This window comes from Lepidochelys kempii, chromosome 1, assembly GCF_965140265.1.
Source record: "Lepidochelys kempii isolate rLepKem1 chromosome 1, rLepKem1.hap2, whole genome shotgun sequence".
In the NCBI taxonomy this organism is placed as follows: Eukaryota; Metazoa; Chordata; order Testudines; family Cheloniidae; genus Lepidochelys; species Lepidochelys kempii.
Genome location: NC_133256.1, coordinates 345,423,841 through 345,442,558, shown reverse-complemented (window position 1 = coordinate 345,442,558; position 18,718 = coordinate 345,423,841). Strand labels below are relative to the sequence as shown.

At 42.1% G+C, this 18,718-nt stretch overlaps 1 protein-coding gene across 1 annotated transcript in view; it reads right to left on the bottom strand.

The window, feature by feature from the left end:
- The window catches only part of NET1 (neuroepithelial cell transforming 1), a 72,497-nt gene that overhangs the window by 20,566 nt on the left and 33,213 nt on the right, over positions 1–18,718 (bottom strand). Inside the window, exons 2-3 of the mRNA XM_073328877.1 lie at positions 9,228–9,294; positions 5,208–5,267 (exon numbers count right to left, since the gene is read on the bottom strand). Of these exons, the coding sequence (XP_073184978.1) occupies positions 5,208–5,267; positions 9,228–9,294 (127 nt within the window). The remainder of the gene's footprint in view (positions 1–5,207; positions 5,268–9,227; positions 9,295–18,718) is intronic.

The window sequence follows — 18,718 nt, the reverse complement described above, 5'->3', positions numbered from 1 at the left end:
CGGGTGGCACCCTATATACTGCGGCATATGCGCTCCACACCAGGGGGCACTGGAGCTGCTCCCGTACGGATGCTGCTGAGGGAAAAACTTGCAGCACTGGTGCATATGGTAAACACACACACTTAAGCTGAATGGACATGAGCAAGCACTCGAAGAAGAAATACTGGTTTTAATTAGCTATTTTTAACATCTCATATATACTGTCATGCGTAACATGTAGGTACTTGAATAAATATGAACTCATGTTAACATTTCAGGCAATCTCATCCTTCTTTGTATTTTTGTAACTTCAACAAAGTCAGCCACCATCATCTGTATAGCTGAATTGTTTACTGGTCATGATCTGTGTTTAACATTCCATTGCAGATATTTATATTCTATGTCAAAAACTCAGAGCAGTATACTTGAACACAGACAAAAGTAAGACATGACACATCAGTCGATTACAGGGTCACATGAAGTGTTTGCATGCAGTCTGAAATACTGAATTTTATTGGTAAGATGAGAAGGCTTTATAATTATAATGGAATTTAATAAAAATAAACAGTTACAAATATTCCACACAACAGAAGTGAACTAGCACAGATGGACTTTTTTTGTCCTTCAATTTTTAATTAGAATTAGCTTTTGAGACCTCTGTGGGAAGACAGTTACTACAATATTTACATTTGTGACTCTAGATGTATGTTATCCCAGGATATGAAGTCATAAATCAATTTCCATCTTGCTAATATGGATGCAACATTAGAAGAACTTTACTGTAGAAGCCTGTGACATTTATGAAATATAAAATTTGTCTCAACAGCAAAGTGTTACCATAAGTGAGAAATTTGTTTACACAATTGCGTTAAGCTCCTGTACTGCTCATGTCTCAAATGTTATAGGGAGGTGTGGTACAGACTATCTTAGCCAATCTCAGAAATGCTAGTTTTAACGTTTATTTCCAAATACATTTTTTCAACTCATGAATGGGCAAGTTGTTGCATGAATTTACATTACCACACCTGACAAAAAAGTTGATATGGTTCTCTTTTAAAACACATCAGCAGTTGGCGGGGGTGGAGAGTCAGAGGGAGGGGTAAAGAATCAGATTTATGCTCCTTTTGTGCATCATTATGACACGTGGATTTGCAAATTTTAAGGCCAGAAGGGATTACTGTGATCATTTAGTCTGATCTGTTACATAATATAGGCCACAGAATTTCACCCAGTAATTCCTGCATTAAGCCCAATAATTAATTTATGGTTGAACTACAGCATATCTTTTACAAAAACATCCACTAATGACTTAAAGAATCCAAGTGCTGGAGAAGAAGAAGAATGTGGCCTGAGAAGGGATTTTGTTTTTCAGCTTGTTTTCTACATTCGAAATTCAGGTCTTGTCCACTGTGTTTTCCTCAAAGACCATGACTGTCTACACTAGAGTTTCTTGGCAATAATTTCCCTCTGTTGACAATACTGATGTGGCTCTAGAGCTAGTGTGGTCAAAACTCTGCCCTTATTCATATTGAGTAACACTTACTCACATGAGATGGTCCCATAAAGGTAAGGGTTGTATCTCCTTTGCACAATTCCCTTTTCCAAAGCTGTACCTTCACATACTTAAGGAGAACACTATTTTCCCAAACATTAGCAACCCATGTTCACTAAAGAACTGTAGGCCCGGCAAGAGTTGATTCATGAATGTTACTCAGCATGGCTTCATGTTGCTTCGGGCAAGATATACCGTCAATCTTGGTCTACTCCCTATCAGATAAAAGAAAGGTCATAATCTGGTTGCTAATAAACATCAGAATACATGCTTTCAGAACCCACAGCCTGTGTGCACTCTCAATGAATCATTCCACCCTTTACAGAACAGTACAGAGACAATGCAGTGTGCTGTACAAACTGAGGTTTTACTTCAGAAAAAGTAATGGGAACAGTTAAAAGGAACGACAAAACACAGTATCTATGGTGGCTACGCTCACTAAAGAGTCTAGGGAAGTCTAGGGTCACCAAAAGGTTTCTGGTGTGCCCCAAAAGTGGGAGAAGTATAACATTTGTAAACAGCTTGAACTTGGCCTATTTTCAGTTTATCTTAAAATCTGAGGGAAAACTTCAGGGGAGTGGAAAAAAACCCAAAATCAAACCAAAAAAATGTGGGTCTGTCACCATTTTGGGCTTTGAATGCTCCTCCATTTAATTTAAAATACTGGATATTTACTGGCACATAGAACACTGAAGGAGAAAATTTTAGTGTTTAATAACATGAAGGGACATACCTAAATCCTTAAATTCAGGCTAAATATTCCTTGCCTGTACAAGATATGGTCATTACTCCTCCACATTAAAAGTTATATACACTTTATATGAATTAATTTAAGGGAGGACGATCCGGTGGTTAGGATGCTAGCCTGGGACTTGGGAAACCTGGTTCAATTCTCTGCTCCACTACAGACTTTCTGTGTGACTTTGGGCAAGTCTCTCTGTGCCTCAGAGCCCCATCTGTAAAATGGGGATAGGAGTATACTGCTTGTGTTATGCAGAAGGTCAGAATAGATGATCCTAATAGTCCCATTTGGCCTTACAATTTACTCACTGGATACAGACAAACCTTGATTCTATGGGGCCAGGGTTTTTGTGCTGTTTTTTTTTTTTTAACCTACTCACTGTAATAGATACAAAATCTAGATAAAACAGCTCACGAATTTGGTGAGAATAAAGATAAAATTTTCAGAAGCACTTCAGTGACTTAGGAGTCTCAGGCTATGTCTACACTGGCCTGTTGTGGTGTGGTTTGGTTTATGGGGGTACAAATAGCAATGTGCACCAAAGTGCTGCACTATAACTCCTCCATATGGATGCTGCGGGAGCAAACGAGAAGGTTCCTAGCTCGCATTAATGTAATGCTCTTCAAACAGGACTACATTAATGCGAACTAGGTCCCTTTTAGTTTGCTCCCACAGCACCCACCCAGGGGAGTTACAGTGCAGTACTTTGGTGCGCACTGCTATTCAGACGCCTCTACTCTAAACTGCAGGGCATGTAGACAAACCCTAAGTCCCATTTTCAAAAATTGCTTAGGCACTTAGGAACCTAAGTTGCTTAAGTGTCTCTGGAAATTTTACCCTAAGGCCGGGGTGGCCAACCTGTGGCTCCGGAGCCACATGCGGCTCTTCAGAGGTTAACATGTGGCTCCTTGCGTAGGCGCCAACTCCGGAGCTGGAGCTACAGGCTGCTCACTGCTCAACCCCCGGCTCTGCCCCAGGCCCCGGCCCCATTCCACTCCTTCCTCCAAGGCTCCCGCCCCTTCCCCTGAGTCTGCCATGCCCTTGCCCCTCCCTCCCCCGCCCCGAGCCTCCTGCACACCACAAAACAGCTGATCGCGGCGGGCGGGAGCCGCAGGGATGGAGGGTTAGGTGCTGATCAGCGGTGCTGCTGGTGGGTGGGAGACACCGGGGATGTGGGGGGAGCTGACGGGGGGCTGCTGACTTGTTACTGTGGCTCTTTGGCAATGCACATCGGTAAATTCTGGCTCCTTCTCAGGCTCAGGGTCACTCCTGCCCTAAAGCTTTGACTTTGATGGCTTTAAGGATTTTCTAACCCTTGCCAATTGTGTTAAAAGGCATGTACATACATTAAATACACACAACTTATGGACAGGCTGTACGGTAACTAGTATCAGAGCTATAAATAAAGTTTGAAAAGGTGTTTGAGTGTATTTTGTAGGTGTGACTCCAGAACTATCAAATTAGAGTGTCACAGACAGCCTAACCATTTAAAAATAACAAGGCAAAAGGTCAAGTTAAACAAAAGACACACTATGAGCTTTTAACTCTTTGTGCTTTGGGACTTTCCCCTTCCTGCAGAAGTCTCTGTTAAAACTATTAAAAGCCAATCCCCTCCCCCCGTGATCTACCACTGTGGACGTGAGTCATAATTCGTGGGTATTTCTGTCCAATCCAGCAGAATGAAGGGCTTTTTTTGAAAAGTTCCTTCTGCTGGCACGTTTATTGAACATACCACTCCTAGGAAAGCTGAGGAGTCACAGGCCTGGCTTATACTTAAAACATAGGTTGATATAGTTTTGTTGCTCAGGAGTGTGAAAAACACCCCGGAAGGATGTAGCTATGCCGACTTAATGCCTGGTGTAGACATGGCTAGGTTGATGGAAGAATGTGCATTTTGACCTAACTACCAATGCTTGGAGAGGTGGATTACCTACAGTGACAGAAAAGACCCTTCCAGCACTGTAGGCTGCATATACTTTATGGGGTTAGTGCAGCATAACTATGGCACTGTAGTCCCCATAGCATAGACAAGCCCACAAAATGACATCAATTTGGTACTGAACCCCCCCAACCTACCCAATGTGTAGATATCGTTATTGTGACACAGTAGCCCTATCTGATATTCTTTTTTGCCCTGACTTGAAGGAACATGTACTGAAATACCAGGAAAATATAGGGAGAGGCTTGTCCAGAGCAGTGGATCCACTGCCTTTTTCTGCATGGAAGTAATCATTCATGGAAAGCAGCAAGCTGTGACTGACACCCAACCACAGTGTAAGGAAGTTAATAAAATAGTGCACAATCACAAAAATAATCATGGCAACAAAGGCTGTAGAGAAGTTAGTGTAGGTCAGACAAACAACCCCCCACCAAAAAATTAGAAATCAAGATTAAAAAACCATAAAGACTAATTAGCTATGAACTCAAAAATTACTACTTCCCAGAAGGAATATTTCATCCCTCTTTCTCCCCCTACTCTGAGAATTTGCTTTAAGTCAGATTGTCAGAACAGCTAAACTACAAGTAATCTTCCCTTTCCAAAGAATTGGCTTGGATTGTTTCCCTGGAAGCAGATTTCTGACTCTAAACACCCAGAACATTCACTGGAGTCACATTTTAACCTTAAACACATTGTTATAAAATATTAAGTTTTCCATATGAAAGAGTTACACACACCATAAAGTCCAGTTTGCCTGAAGTGCAATACTGTGTGCCTAAGTGAAATATGAATTAAAGCAGAATTTGAAGTGCCATCTTTACCACTGTTATTTTACATCTCGAGTGCCCATCACTTGAATGTGTTCATACGCTTCCTTGGGTTTCTTTCACAAGACATTAAACATTGGGGAATTTCTGGGGGCTATATAAAACTACAATAGTAGGACAATTGAACCTGATAGAACAATACGGTGAACAACACAATGCTTGACTTACCTTAAAATCAAGGCTGTAGAGACTGACAACATCATCATCTTTCTCTCTCCGCTTCCTTTTCTGTAATAAAAGAAACCAATCATATCTAACCATTTGATTATACTGTAGAAAGCATGCCTCCCCATATATATATGCTAATACACAAGGCCTGATTTCGAAACCAACCGAAAGATGCCCTCCTTACTGCACCTGCAGAACTGTGGGTGAAAATAATTTCACGAGTAATTTTGCAATGGGAAAAAGCATTTCGACTTGTCACTTCACTGCATCCACAAATCATACACCTATAAGTTTACTTGTTCCTTTATGCTCCCCATAATTATAAGTGTGAAGACAGAACCAAAGACAGCAAGGAAAAACTAAAGCAATGGAGACTGAAGTGCATTCATGTGGCAGTTAGCACTTTGAATGGATTCAGGCATTCAGTTAATAAAATCAGATACTTTTTATGGTTTCCAAGCTCAGCAGTTAATAACAAAGCTGGGATTTTCAAAGGAGTCTAAGGGAGTTAGGTGCCAGGTCCCACTGAAAGTCAATAGGAGTTGGGGTTCTAGAACCCTGAAGGGGACTTAGATGATACCATTATTCCCAAGATGTACCCCAACCTGCATGGATGGGCTCCTCAGAGGAGCCTAAGGAGGCCTTGAAAATCCCAGCAATGTTGGTGAGAGTAGAACTTGGGGTATAAGGGTAGCTTCTAGTTCCCCTTCTGGATTTCAAGAACCCCACATTTTATTTTACAATGTTTTCATTACCACTGGGCAACTCTTTCCCACCCCAATAGGTCTTCTTACCAGTCCATATTAGTCAGACAAATTTATATTTAAATATTACTTACAAAAGCACAGAAATACATTTGCTCACATTAGTATTTTCCTTCCTCAGCAGTTTAATCTAACCAGAGTACCAAACAGAAGTTAGAATTTCCATGGTTTTCAGTCATTTTATTCTGTCTGAATATTTTAGTTCTAAAAGACAATACACAAACTCTCCAGTAGGGTGACTGAGGTCCACTTGCTGATTGAGGAAAAGCTTCTTATAAAATATACGTATGGGCATTTCATTTGTGAGGCTTATACGGAACTCAATGTCATTATTTCAGAAGAGATTTTTGGCCGGGTTGATAACGTGTGCAGGTACATACTTGTTTTTTAGGTTAAGTTCAATAAAAAGTTCAAAATAGATTTTTGACTAGAACTTGCAACAATACAAGACTTTAAGACACCACATCTTTTTGGTTTGAAGATTCCCCCCTCCCTTTATGCAAGTCAAGTATATTAATGTCTTCAACACACAGCTCTGGACCCAAACCCGGGCTCTGAAGCAAAGCCAAAGTTTTGTTTTTAAACTGGCTAGACTTCGGTAATAAGTACTGCATTGCCCAGTTCCCCTGCCCAACATAGTTTCATTCAAAACTCAGACATTTGACTACAGAGCCAGCTGTATCATTCTTACATGGCACCAGGACAGAAACAGATTCCAAAAAGCCCACCTGTTCAAACTGCTCAAACCAGAAGGCTTAACCAGCATAGCAGAAGGAAAACCATGATAAATACTGTTCTATGACATTATGTGTCTGGCTAGCAATAGTCACAATCAAAGACATGATATGTAAACCCTTTTGAAAAAAGGTCATGTGGAAAATATATTCCTATGAAAAGTATTAGTCTGTAAAAAAGTCAGGAAGTATTATTCAGGCTACCACAGAGGTATTGAAAAAAGCATGAGCATTTTTTAAATGAAACTCTTTGAGGGAAAAGTCTTTCCAAAACAAGTAAGCAAAACAGCATAAACAGACACAGAAGAATGCCGTTAATATTTGAATTAAATAACCCTCAAGGATGGAATGTAAAGATCCAGTAATACATCATAGAAAAGCAGCATTTTTCAGTCTGCAAACAATTCTAGTCATCCTATTTCCCCCCACTCATTCTGTATTACTAGGAACATTTGCATGAAAATACCTGGCAAATACCTAAAGAACAAAGATCCTTTCTGCTGCTTTTTGTCAACCTGGAAGTCCTAGAATAAGAATAGAACTTCAGGTGAGGAATGTGCGTCAGGACTGAAACTCCCCAAAGATCAAAAACCCTGTTTTCAGACAAATGTCTCTTGTATCAAAAACAGTATGTTGTTAGCAGTGTTGTTGTAGCCCTGTTGGTCCCAGGATATGACAGAGACAAGGTGGGTGAGGTAACATTTTTTATCATTTACCTCACCCATCTTGCCTCTCTAAAAACAATATGGTCAGTATTGGTTCCAAACACGAGAACATGTGAAGGTTTCCAATGAGCAGGTCTCACATCAATGCCAAGGTTCAACCCAACTTTCAATGGGATTTACTCACAGACCCCTGGGCCCTTACTGTGTACAGACATTGGAAAGTTAGAAAGAGGAGGAATGCAGGCATGGAAGTAGGGGAAGAGTTTGGGTTAGGAGGCTCTGTTGCCCATTTGAACCAGAGAACTAGGCCAGGTCTACACTATAAACTTCATCGGCATAACTATGTCACTCAGGGGTGAGATGAGGTGTCATGTGGTGACCAATATATAGGTATGCCAGTAAAATACCCTTGTGTAGATGCAATTACCCCAGGATAGCTTATTTCACTTGGGGAAGGAGGGGCCTTGGCTGGAATAAGCTCTAGTGACAAAATCAGTTTTGCTGGTATAGCTGCATCCACATTAGATGTACTTTGCTGATAAAGTATGCTGGCATAACTATACTGGCAAAGCCTTCCAACTGTAGATGTGACCCTAGACTCTGCAGCAAGGGTGGGGATTCGTGGGCAACACGACCCAGGCATTCATCCTCCATTATCCATGCCCTCTTTTAGCTGTTTTTGTCACATATCCAAGCTCATTTAAATAAAATTGGGCCATCCTCTATACATGTGAGCCCTCCTTACAGTTGATAATTCTGTGGAGGAAAGTCCCAGTCTGAAGTATTTCCTCAGGTCCATCCAGAACTTGTCCCTAGCAAGTCACAAGCAGCTTGCCAGAAAGAGAAGCTGCCTCTAGAGCAGAGCTGAAGTTCTAGGGTGCCCACTGGCTCTTCAGGATGAAGGAGAAGCTATGTGCACTGAGATTAAGAGCAGGTAATTGAGATTGATAGTGGGAACTGATGACAGAGTTTAGATAAACAGTTAACTCATTCAACACCAGTCTCCTTGCTTTTTGCAGTTTACATTGGTGGGGTATGAAATCTAGCAACACTTACTCTAATTTAGAGTTAGAGAATAAAACATGAGTATACAAACAGCCAAAATGAAAAGCAGAGAAAAACATACATAGAAAATAGAGATAAATAAGTTCATTGCTTTCAATTTGTGATGCTGGAGCAGGATCATTTGAGAGGATATAATTTGTAGGGCTAACCACTGTGATTCAAAAATGAATATTAAGTTAATCTGTAACCATCAGATAAAACCTTAAAGTTTTTTTTTTAAAGTCAGCTTTTTATTTCCCCTACTTCACTGCATTATTATTCACACAACCTTATAAACATAGATGACACTTTAATGTCCATGCCCTGAAGAGTGACCAATGTAAGGCAAGCCAAAGATGGCAGTAGGGAGAATATAGGACAAGGGTTACCACAGTAAGGCTTTTGGGTGCTTCAGTTATTATACCCATAAATAAGCTACAGCTTTTCAGTATTACAAAATATTACTTCTGCAGTCCTATTTTAAATCCTGTTTCAAGTACCAGCTCAGTCACATTTACCCTGCTAAGTGATCAAAAGCTGTAGCCTAAATAAAAACGGCAGGTACCATCTTGATACTCAGAGAACGACAAGCATACAGTCAAGATAAGGCCAACAAAGCAGATCAGCTCTATTATGTATGAGTCACTAGCGACTCAAGAGTCTCAGAATGGCTCAGTGAGGAAGTCTTCATATTTGCCTAACCAGAAAGAGAACAATATGTTTCTTTCTTCCTTATCCAGGAAGAAGGAACCTGATTTATTTAGATTATTTCTGATTGTTTTGCCATACAAATATAGTGCATGCTTTACTCACCAGAGTGAAGTCCCACTGCGGTCCAGGAGTTAGAAATGTGAAAGAGCTGCCTCGTCGCAGAGGATATCTGTGTATTGAGAATGTATAAAGGTAAATAAAATATGGGTTGTTTCAGCAATTGAGAAAATAGCTACAATTCACTCCCCCTTTCCCTGTTAGTTGTTTTAAAATTCTGTGGTGTAAAAACATCCCATGCTAACACTGTCAAATCTGAGCAAGTGTCCCAAATCAGCTCTAAATACTTGTAACCTCTGTGACAAATCACATTTCCTGTGGATTTTTTCAACTCAAGGTAATCAGCTCACAATAGCCAAAGTCCAACATGAAGTACCTCATTCCAAATGGATGGAACCTGACCTGGAACGGAACCACCCCAAGGGGGTAGACCATGCTAAAAAAAAAACCCCAATATCAGGAGGATACCACCTGAGATTCAGTCTTTTGTTTCTGAATTCTCCCTCACAGGCACAACTCTGTAACCTGAAGAGAGGCTAAGATTTGAGAGGATGCCTGAACAACCTTGACTGTTTTCTGACAGATCAGAACGCTGCTACTTGTTAACTTAATCATAGAAGACCCTGCCAGGACTTTGAGAATCCGACTCAGGTACCAAATCCCCTAAAACCTCCCGTATGAAGAAAACCATGAGCCTCAGGCTACACCTACACTACAGCACTTACTGCGGCTCAGCTGCACTGATACAGGTGCACGTGGTAGCGATTGTGATGGAGACAATCGAAGAGAAGCTGTAACTATGTCTCTCCTGCCGACATAGCTCTGTCTACAACGGTGCTTCGGATGGTATAGTTTACATCGCTCAGGAGTGTGGATTATTCACACCCCTGAGCGACATAAATTATACTGAAGTAACCTGTAGTGTATACAAGGTCTCAGACTTCTCTTCTGATGGGTTTCTGGGTTGAAGGATTACAGGCCACAGAGACAGTGGGTGAATACTCCACTCCTTATGAACAATTTTGTCTGGCGCAAGAGGAGCACCTCTTGAATCTCAACCTCACCCCCATTTGCCATCTATTTATTATTAATTACATTATCATAGTGACCATGAACCCTTCTCTAGGACCAGGTCCCCATTGTGATAGGTGATGTATAAAAACAGAACAAAGACAGTTCCTGCCCCAAATAGGTTACTCTCAAAGTAAAAGATGAGAAACAACAGATGGCTATAGACAGGGGAGCACAATGAAACTGTATGAGTCACCATGACTAAACAGGTCAAAATCTGAACCAATCAGCTATACTAAATTATAACTTTCCTAACTATACAAGTTTAGGAAACTAAACATCCCACACCAATCCTGACAGAGAGAAGTAAAAACATCTGGCCTCATTTTCCATTGTCAATGGAGTTGAAATCAATGAAAGCTGCAGGTCCGCTGCATCTTGAAAATGAGGCTATCAGCTTTTGCATAAACTTGCAACTGAGAATTGAGGCTTGCTCTTTCAATAAGTCATCCTCACCAACAAAGCAAAACTGTCGAAAAGCAATATATTCAGAACAAGGTTAAATAAAAATATCCTGGGACCGACAGAGCCACACCACCACTGTATCCATCTAAGTCATTCTACAGTACTACAGCTGACCCAACAAGTTGGGTTCCAAGTTTCACTGCCCAGTGGATTTAACGTACATTTCCAGCAACATTTAGTTTATTCTGAACATCATATTAAGAGACGCTTTTGCCCAAAGTTTAGTTTCTGCATCTCAAACTACTAGTCCTAAACAATGGGTTGTTCCCTCTTTCTGACAGCCAGTTGAATCAGCTAATAGGGCAGATTTTACTGTGCTGCGTTTTCTTTGTGAGCTTGTGACTAGCGCTGGTTTGAAAATGTTGGACAAAATATAGTTTCATCAGAAAATTCCAATTCACTGGACTGAAATGTTTAACCGAATCTATTACAGATTCCGATTTCCCTTAGCACCTACATGTGGTGTTTAGTTGCTGCTTGTAATTATCAGAACTGGGAGCATTAGCTGTTGGAAGTCTGAAAGGACAGGAAACAGGAAGGAAGGAGGGGAAATTGAGGAGGCGGCGTTAGAGCTACCGAGGGTGCAGCAGCAGCTTGGTAAAGAGGTTTCCACTTTAAAAATAAAGTCCTGTTGAAGTGTGTTAGTACCTTGCCTGGTTGCTACAACATTCTGGAGACGAGGATGGATCTTCTGCCTCTGAACCCACCTGCACCCTTTCTGCAAAGCCCAGGTGAGCCTCCAATTGCTTCTACTGCCTAGATCCATATGTCTGAGACTTATCTGCTTGCAATCACTGCTACAGAGATTTCTGAAGTAAGAAAGCATGCTCTGCTAATCCACTGCCTTGGAGCAGAAGGGCAGCATATATTTTACACTTTTCCCCTTGCAGATGATAAATAGGAGACTGCACTCACTGCATTAAAGAACTTTTTGTGCCAAAAGTGAACGTAGTAGCTAATTGCTACAGATTTCGCCAGCATGAGCAGAAAACAGGGGAGACTATAATGCAGTATATTGCTTCCCTGAGGAGTCTGACTGTAACTTGTGACTTTGGGAATATGGCAGATGAGATGATTAGAGACCAGCTCATTGAGAAAATGACCATGCTTCGTGTAAGAGAACACTTACTTCTAGAACCACAACTTACACTAGAAAAAGCAATAACCATTGCTACTCAGATTGAGTCAGCTACAGCTGAAGCCAAAATAATGAGTATGGATACAGGAGGCACAGTCCAGGCTGTGACTCCTTTGCAGAAAAGTTCACTATCGCTGCAGACAAATGATTACAAGAGGAAAACTAATGGAAAACCACCGAATCAGCAAATTCAAAATACAGTAAAAGCATGCATTTGCTGTGGATCCCCACAACACCTTGCAAGCTACACAGGATGTCCGGCAAAAGTAGCTCAGTGCAATCATTGCAAAAAGATTGGGCATTTTGCTAAAGTATGTCACAGCAGCCAGTTCAGTCAACAGGTACATGCAGTTACAATACCAGATGTTACTGTGCTGAGCGTGGACAAAATAACTACTGCACATATTCCAGAACAAAGTGCACTGTAAACGTTTCCGCCATACCCTTAGGCACATCACACTCTAATCAGCTAATGTTGGACACTGGCTCATCAGTATCTATACTACCTGATTCCATCTATTTGCATTATTTTAAAGATGTGCCTCTTACTGAACCCAAACTTAACTTGGTGTGCTATTTGAAAAACCATATTCCAGTACATGGCTGCCTGTCAGTAATAGTTACTTTTGGGGATTGCTGTGTAACTGCAGAGTTCTACATTGTCCACAAAGGCATTCCTATCCTTGGCAGAGATTTATTGGCTGTCTTAAATCTCAGAGTAGTTAATGGACGAATTGATCTTCCTCAGCAAAGCACTCTTGCGGTACACACACCAGTTTCAGCTGGGACCCAACACCAGGTTGAGGAGAAAGTCGGCTGTGCTTATGGGTTTCTGCATAAAGTTAAAATGCAGAATAATGTGATGCCTGTACGACAGAAGTTACGGTGCTTAGCATTTTCAGTCAGGGAAGCTGTTTCAGAGGAAATTAGAAAAATTGTTCAAAAGGACATTATTGAAGAGATTGACTCCTCGGAATGGGTTTCACCTATAGTAGTGACACAGAAGAAGGGTGGAGGCATTCACCTTTGTGTGGACTTAAGGGAGCCAAACAAAGCTATTGTGATTGACAGCCATCCTCTTCCTCACATAGAAGTAGTATTTGCAGAACTCCATGGTGCAAAGATGTTTTCTACTCTTGATTTGCAGATTCACATACTACCAGGTTATGTTGCATGAAGACAGCAGAGACCTCACAGCATTTATTACACATGAGGGACTATTTCTTTTTAAACGTGTTCCATACGGTCTCGCATCTGCCCCAAGTGCCTTCCAAAAATGATGTCATTGATTCTGAAGAATCAACATGGAGTTCAGTGCTATCTGGATGATATTATCGTGTTTGGAAATACTTCTGAGGAGCATGACAATAACTTGCAGTCTGTACTAAACTGCATCAACAAAGCAGGCCTCAAGCTCAATAGGTCCAAATGCAAATTTAGACAAACTGAATTCTCCTTTCTGGGGCATATAATTTCACAGGCTGGACTAAAACCTGGTCCAGATCATATCCTGGCAATTTCAAATGCTCCTCCTCCAACAGATTTGACAACCTTACGTTCCTTCTTGGGTCTTACCTCCTGGTATTCAAAATTCATTCCCAATTATGCTTCTGTCATTGAACCATTATGAGAATTACTACGGAAAAGTTCAACCTTAGTGTGGACAATGGATGCACAAGCTAGGTGAAAGACTTGATTGTACATAGTCCAGTACTTGCACTATTCACTCCTGCATTGCCCACAATTGTAACTACTGATGCTTCTGATTATGGACTTGGGGCTGTCCTCATGCAACTTCATAAGGACAACACAGAGAGGATTGTTGCATTTGCTTCAAGGACATTAAGTAATTCTGAGAGGAAATATTCTACAGTCAAAAAAGATGCACTTGCTTGTGTCTGGTCTACTGAAAAATGGAGAACTTACACACAGACCACAGCCCTTTGACGACGTTGCTCACCATGAAAGGGCTGGGAAGAGCAGGATATCATATTGCTAGATGGTCTGCAAGACTACTCTCTTTCAATTATGAACTGGAATATAAGCTTGGAAACCAAAAAGTGGTAGCTGATTGCCACCAGATGGTCCACCGGAGGATGAGGATGTAGTAGTTGCACTTATTACAAGCACTCTTACTGCAGTTACAAGAGAACAATTTCAAGCTGCTTGTTCAGTGTGTCCAATTCAACAAAAACTATGGGAATTTCTGACAAAGAGATGGCCCAGTAACCCTAAAAACCTTGACCCAGTTTTGCTGCCTTATTTTAGAGTTTGGGATGAACTTTCTTTGCTTGATGGTTGTGTGCTACGAGGTACACACCAGCTACTTGTGCCAGAAGAATTACAGTCAAAACTCATACAGCTGGCACACGATATTCATCAAGGAATTGTCAGAACCAACAACGACTACGGGATTTGTATTGGTAGCCAGGGATGGACTCTCAAACTGAAGCACTCATAAAATCCCGTGTCACTTGCCAAATGCATGATAAGACAGCAGTGACATGTACCCCTCCATTACAGCCTGTTCCTCTTCCTGAATCTGCATGGGAAAAAGTGGTGATTGACATTGTAGGACCCTTTGATACTGCTCCAAGTGACCTCCGTTATGCCATCACTTTAATAGACTATTTCAGTAAATGGCCTGAGGTAGCGTTTACATCGCAAATCTCTTCTGCTACAGTAATTAAGGTCCTCTCTTCAGTTTTTAGCAGGGAAGGTAATCCCAAAGAACTGGTTTCAGATAATGGTAGTCAATTTACTTCCCTGGAGTTTGAAACTTTTCTAGCAGAGAGGAACATTTTACACAGAAGGTCATCCCTGTACTACCCTCAAGCCAATGGGGAAACCGAATGGTTTAACAGAAGTTTGAAATAGAGTTTTCAAACGGCTAAACTGGAAGGGCAATTGTGGATAACCTTCACTACTGATTTCTTGCAAGCATACCGGGCTCCACGACATGCCACAACGCAAAGATCACCCGCATGGGAAACAGATGAATACTAAACTGAACATTGCTGGATTGTTGGGGAAGACAACAGAGGCTATTTTAGAGGAACTAGTGACAGCATCCCAACAGAGGGCCACAAAGACAGACATGTGGAGTGATGGTTTCCAACAGCATTCACAAAGGACTGAAATGGAGCACATGGCCCTGGAAAGAGACATGATGCAGAGGTAACCAGCTCTGATGGAGCATCTTTGTTACAAAGCTCAAGCATTGCACCCCAGCCTTGTGTTGTCCTGCAAATTATGGAAAACACATATTGGGACCACCATTTCACCCACTCATTACTGGTCTTTCCCACAACAATCAACCACTCTGGAGATGAAGAACTCATTGAAGCGCACCACCTACAGAATTTGAGAGCACTCCGTCACTTGGCCATGTCATAGTTCTATTGTTCTTGAATTTAAAAAATACAACAAAAAAACAAAAACAAACAAAAATCTTAAAGTAGTGTAATTTGTTCCCTATGTTATTTGTTAACACTATATATTTTGGTACAACGCTGCTGAAGAGTTTCACGGAGGTACAGCTTAACCCTACCCCCACAGCATCAACTCCCAGTAAAATCAATGCACAACATTTCAGTCATTGCCTTGATTATACCACCTTCATTACCCACAACTGCACCCTGGCCTCTAAGTAGGATTAAAAATGCATCACTGACGCTGTTTCCCTGACCCCTTGGGGAATTTCTCAGCGGCACCCTCTCTGGCTGTCAGAGTTTACGGCCAGAAGGAACTGACCTCCTATATATGTCTCTCTCTGGATGGAGGTAACCTGTGATGTGTATCTATATATCTATATCACAGGCCACCTCCATCTAGCACCCATCCATAATGGTCAGAAAGCCTCTCCACCCCCTGCTCCCACTGATCCATTAATGTCCACAGGGTCTGCAGGGGGAGGGGTGTGCAAAAATTCCCTTGGTCATTCCAGAAAACAGGCCTGAGTTATTAAAGACCCTAGCACCCTGGACCTTTCCAGACCACCCCATGAACAGTGAACTTTCTGTGGTGATCAACCGGGCCTTGCAGTACCTGGGAGAAATACCCCTCCCTGTTGATGAAGTCTTTGGGTTGATGTAGGGGGCAAAGAATAGGTATGTGTCCAATCAATAGCTCCATACAGTGTGGGAAGCGCATCTGTGCAAAACCATCAATAACCTCCTGTGCACTGTTAAGCTTTATGACATGGCACAGCACCACCCTTCTCATAGCCTTACAAACATCCATGACAACAGCCCCAGTGGTTGATCTACCAACACGCAACTGGTTAGCTACAGACTGGTAGCAACGGGGTGTGGCAAGCTTCCAGACAGGGATAGCTACAAGCTTCTCCATGCTGAGGAGAATTCTCATGTGTCTGATTGCTGCAGCTCAAAGGTGAACTCTGCAGATTTCTAGGAAAGTGGCTTTTGACTGTCATTCTGTAGCTCTGCCATCTCTGCTGGTCATCCCAGTTCTGCATCACTATCCTGTCCCACCTGCCAGCGCTAGTCAACTGAGCCCAAAGGGCAATCCACTGAGTAAAGCTGCTCCAGATAAACGCCCAGCAGAAGTAACTGCTTGATTTTATCAATCTGCTTTTCCTCCTCCTGCAGCTGTATTGCTGCGGCATAAGACATCCAAAGACTAAGCCCTGGCTGGGATGATTTAGTTGGGGGTTGGTCCTGCTTTGAGCAGGGGGTTGGACTAGATGACCTCCTGAGGTCCCTTCCAACCCTGATATTCTGTGATTCTATGATTCAAAGCCCTATGGAACCACATAGCCAAATCCATCCGCCTACGCGACTGTCAATACAGATGTGTCAACCTGTTCATGATCATGGTGCTTAGCAATGCATTTTCTGTGTTGCCAGACAGCTGTTCAAAAATGGCACTGAGGCAAAATATAGCTGAATTATGGGATGCCACGAGAGGAATCATGGGAGTTTGTTAGTTTGACCCCAAGCCCCAGATTTCCTGTAGCTTTTGACAGGCACCCTGCAATGCCTGACAGAAAAATCAGAGCACAGAGTTGTACATAGCACATTGCACCATAGGATATCTGTCCAGAATGCTGCACGGTTAATTTGAACAAGCGCAGAGGTGCATGGATGCAAGGCTTAACACGGAAAATACCATAAACAAAGCAGGGTGGAAGCACTTCAGTTTGATATAGTTAAATTGCTGCACTTGGAGTGAACAAACTAATCCGACAGAACATCCCCAAACAGAAAAGCTTCTGAGGTACGTCTATACCCCAGCCGGGGTCGACAGACACGGACTAGCTCAGCTTGGCTAGCACACTAAAAATAGCAGTGCGTATGTCGTGGTTTGGGTGGCAGCTCAGGCTCTCGAGCCCACATGACCCCCCCCGCATCTGAGCTTGGGTGGCTGGCCCAAGTCTCCCCCAGAACTGCAACATCCACACTGCTGTTTTTAGCACACTAGCTGAAGCCAAGCTAGCGTGGGAGTCTGTCTACCCAGGCTGGGAGGCTCGCTTCCAGTGGCAGTGAGGACAGACCCTTAGAGACCAATTTTCCTGGACAACTTGGTGTTGCAGAAAAGTAACCCTTCCCCCTAAGAAACCCAGAAGTGAATGACTAGTACCTGTGGCTAGAGTTATTCATTCTGATTCCTGAAAGGAGACTCCTCTTAATAGATAATTATCTTGTATCGTTCTTCCCAGTATCCCTCCCTTCATGATAGACTGAGCAGATACAGCTGGAGGAAAGGCAGGCACACAAGTAACATGCACCAAGCATTTTCTGCAAGTTAATGAGGGGCTTGAAGGGGCTTGTAGAACAATGGAAAGAGACCACTAGTAGGCTGAAGCAGGGAGCATTTTGTTTTAAAAGAACATTTTTTCCCTTGGCTCAGATTAACTCTGGAGGGAGAACAGGGGGAGTTAGGTGAACAAGTTAAACATTTTCCAGATGTAAGAACTGCAACTATACTCTGCAGAGGCAAAGCTCTCCAAACTAGAGAAAGGATATTGAGACTGCCCGAAAGTATAGAGAAATCTGCTTTGGTGTGCTCTCTCGGCTTAAGGAAATGAGGTGCTTACCAAAACCAGACAAAAATAATTCCATCCGTCTTGTCATGCCTACCTTTTCAACAGTGCTTAAGAACATATGATTCTGTATTAAAAAGTGTGTTGCCGACTACAGTCCTGATTTCCACGCTGAAGGTACATGAAGCTTAATGGCCAAAATGCAACCCAAAAAGGAAAAATGGGGCTTTAGCATTGTATCTGAAAGGTAATCTGCAAAGGATGCACAAAATCAGACACCCATATTTATGCAGGCAAAAGGGACCAAACCAGGTTTGGCAACATAGCAGGGAGGAGACAAGTGGCCCCAATAACCCTCCTGCTGGAAGTTTGGGCAATTTACTATATAACATATCCTAAAGATAAAAAAGCCTAGTAGATTGGTTCTAATGTGAAACAATCAAGAGTGACAGATTACATGTCTAAGGAAGTATTGTCATTGTTCAGTGTCTTCCTGGACTAACCAGTAGGACCTTCTGATATACCCAAGTGGCTTCTACTGAAGATAACAGGAGCTATGAGCCCATAGAATTGCCCTCAGAATTCGATCCCGGACCACAGCAGGAACTATCTAGGCCAATGATCTCATCTCAAAACTAACTGAGGTGATGTCCTTCAAAATTGCAGTTCAAAAGGGGTAAAGAGTAGTGCTCAGCAACATGTAGCCATTTCTGTAACCCTGCCAGCTACACGGACATTGCAGATGGGCACATCTGCAGTATATTTTCTGTGATCATTTAGGAGGATCTTAGAAACACAAATGTTTCGGTCAAATTATTTTCATAATGGTTACCTAGCATGTTTATACTGATTTTTTGA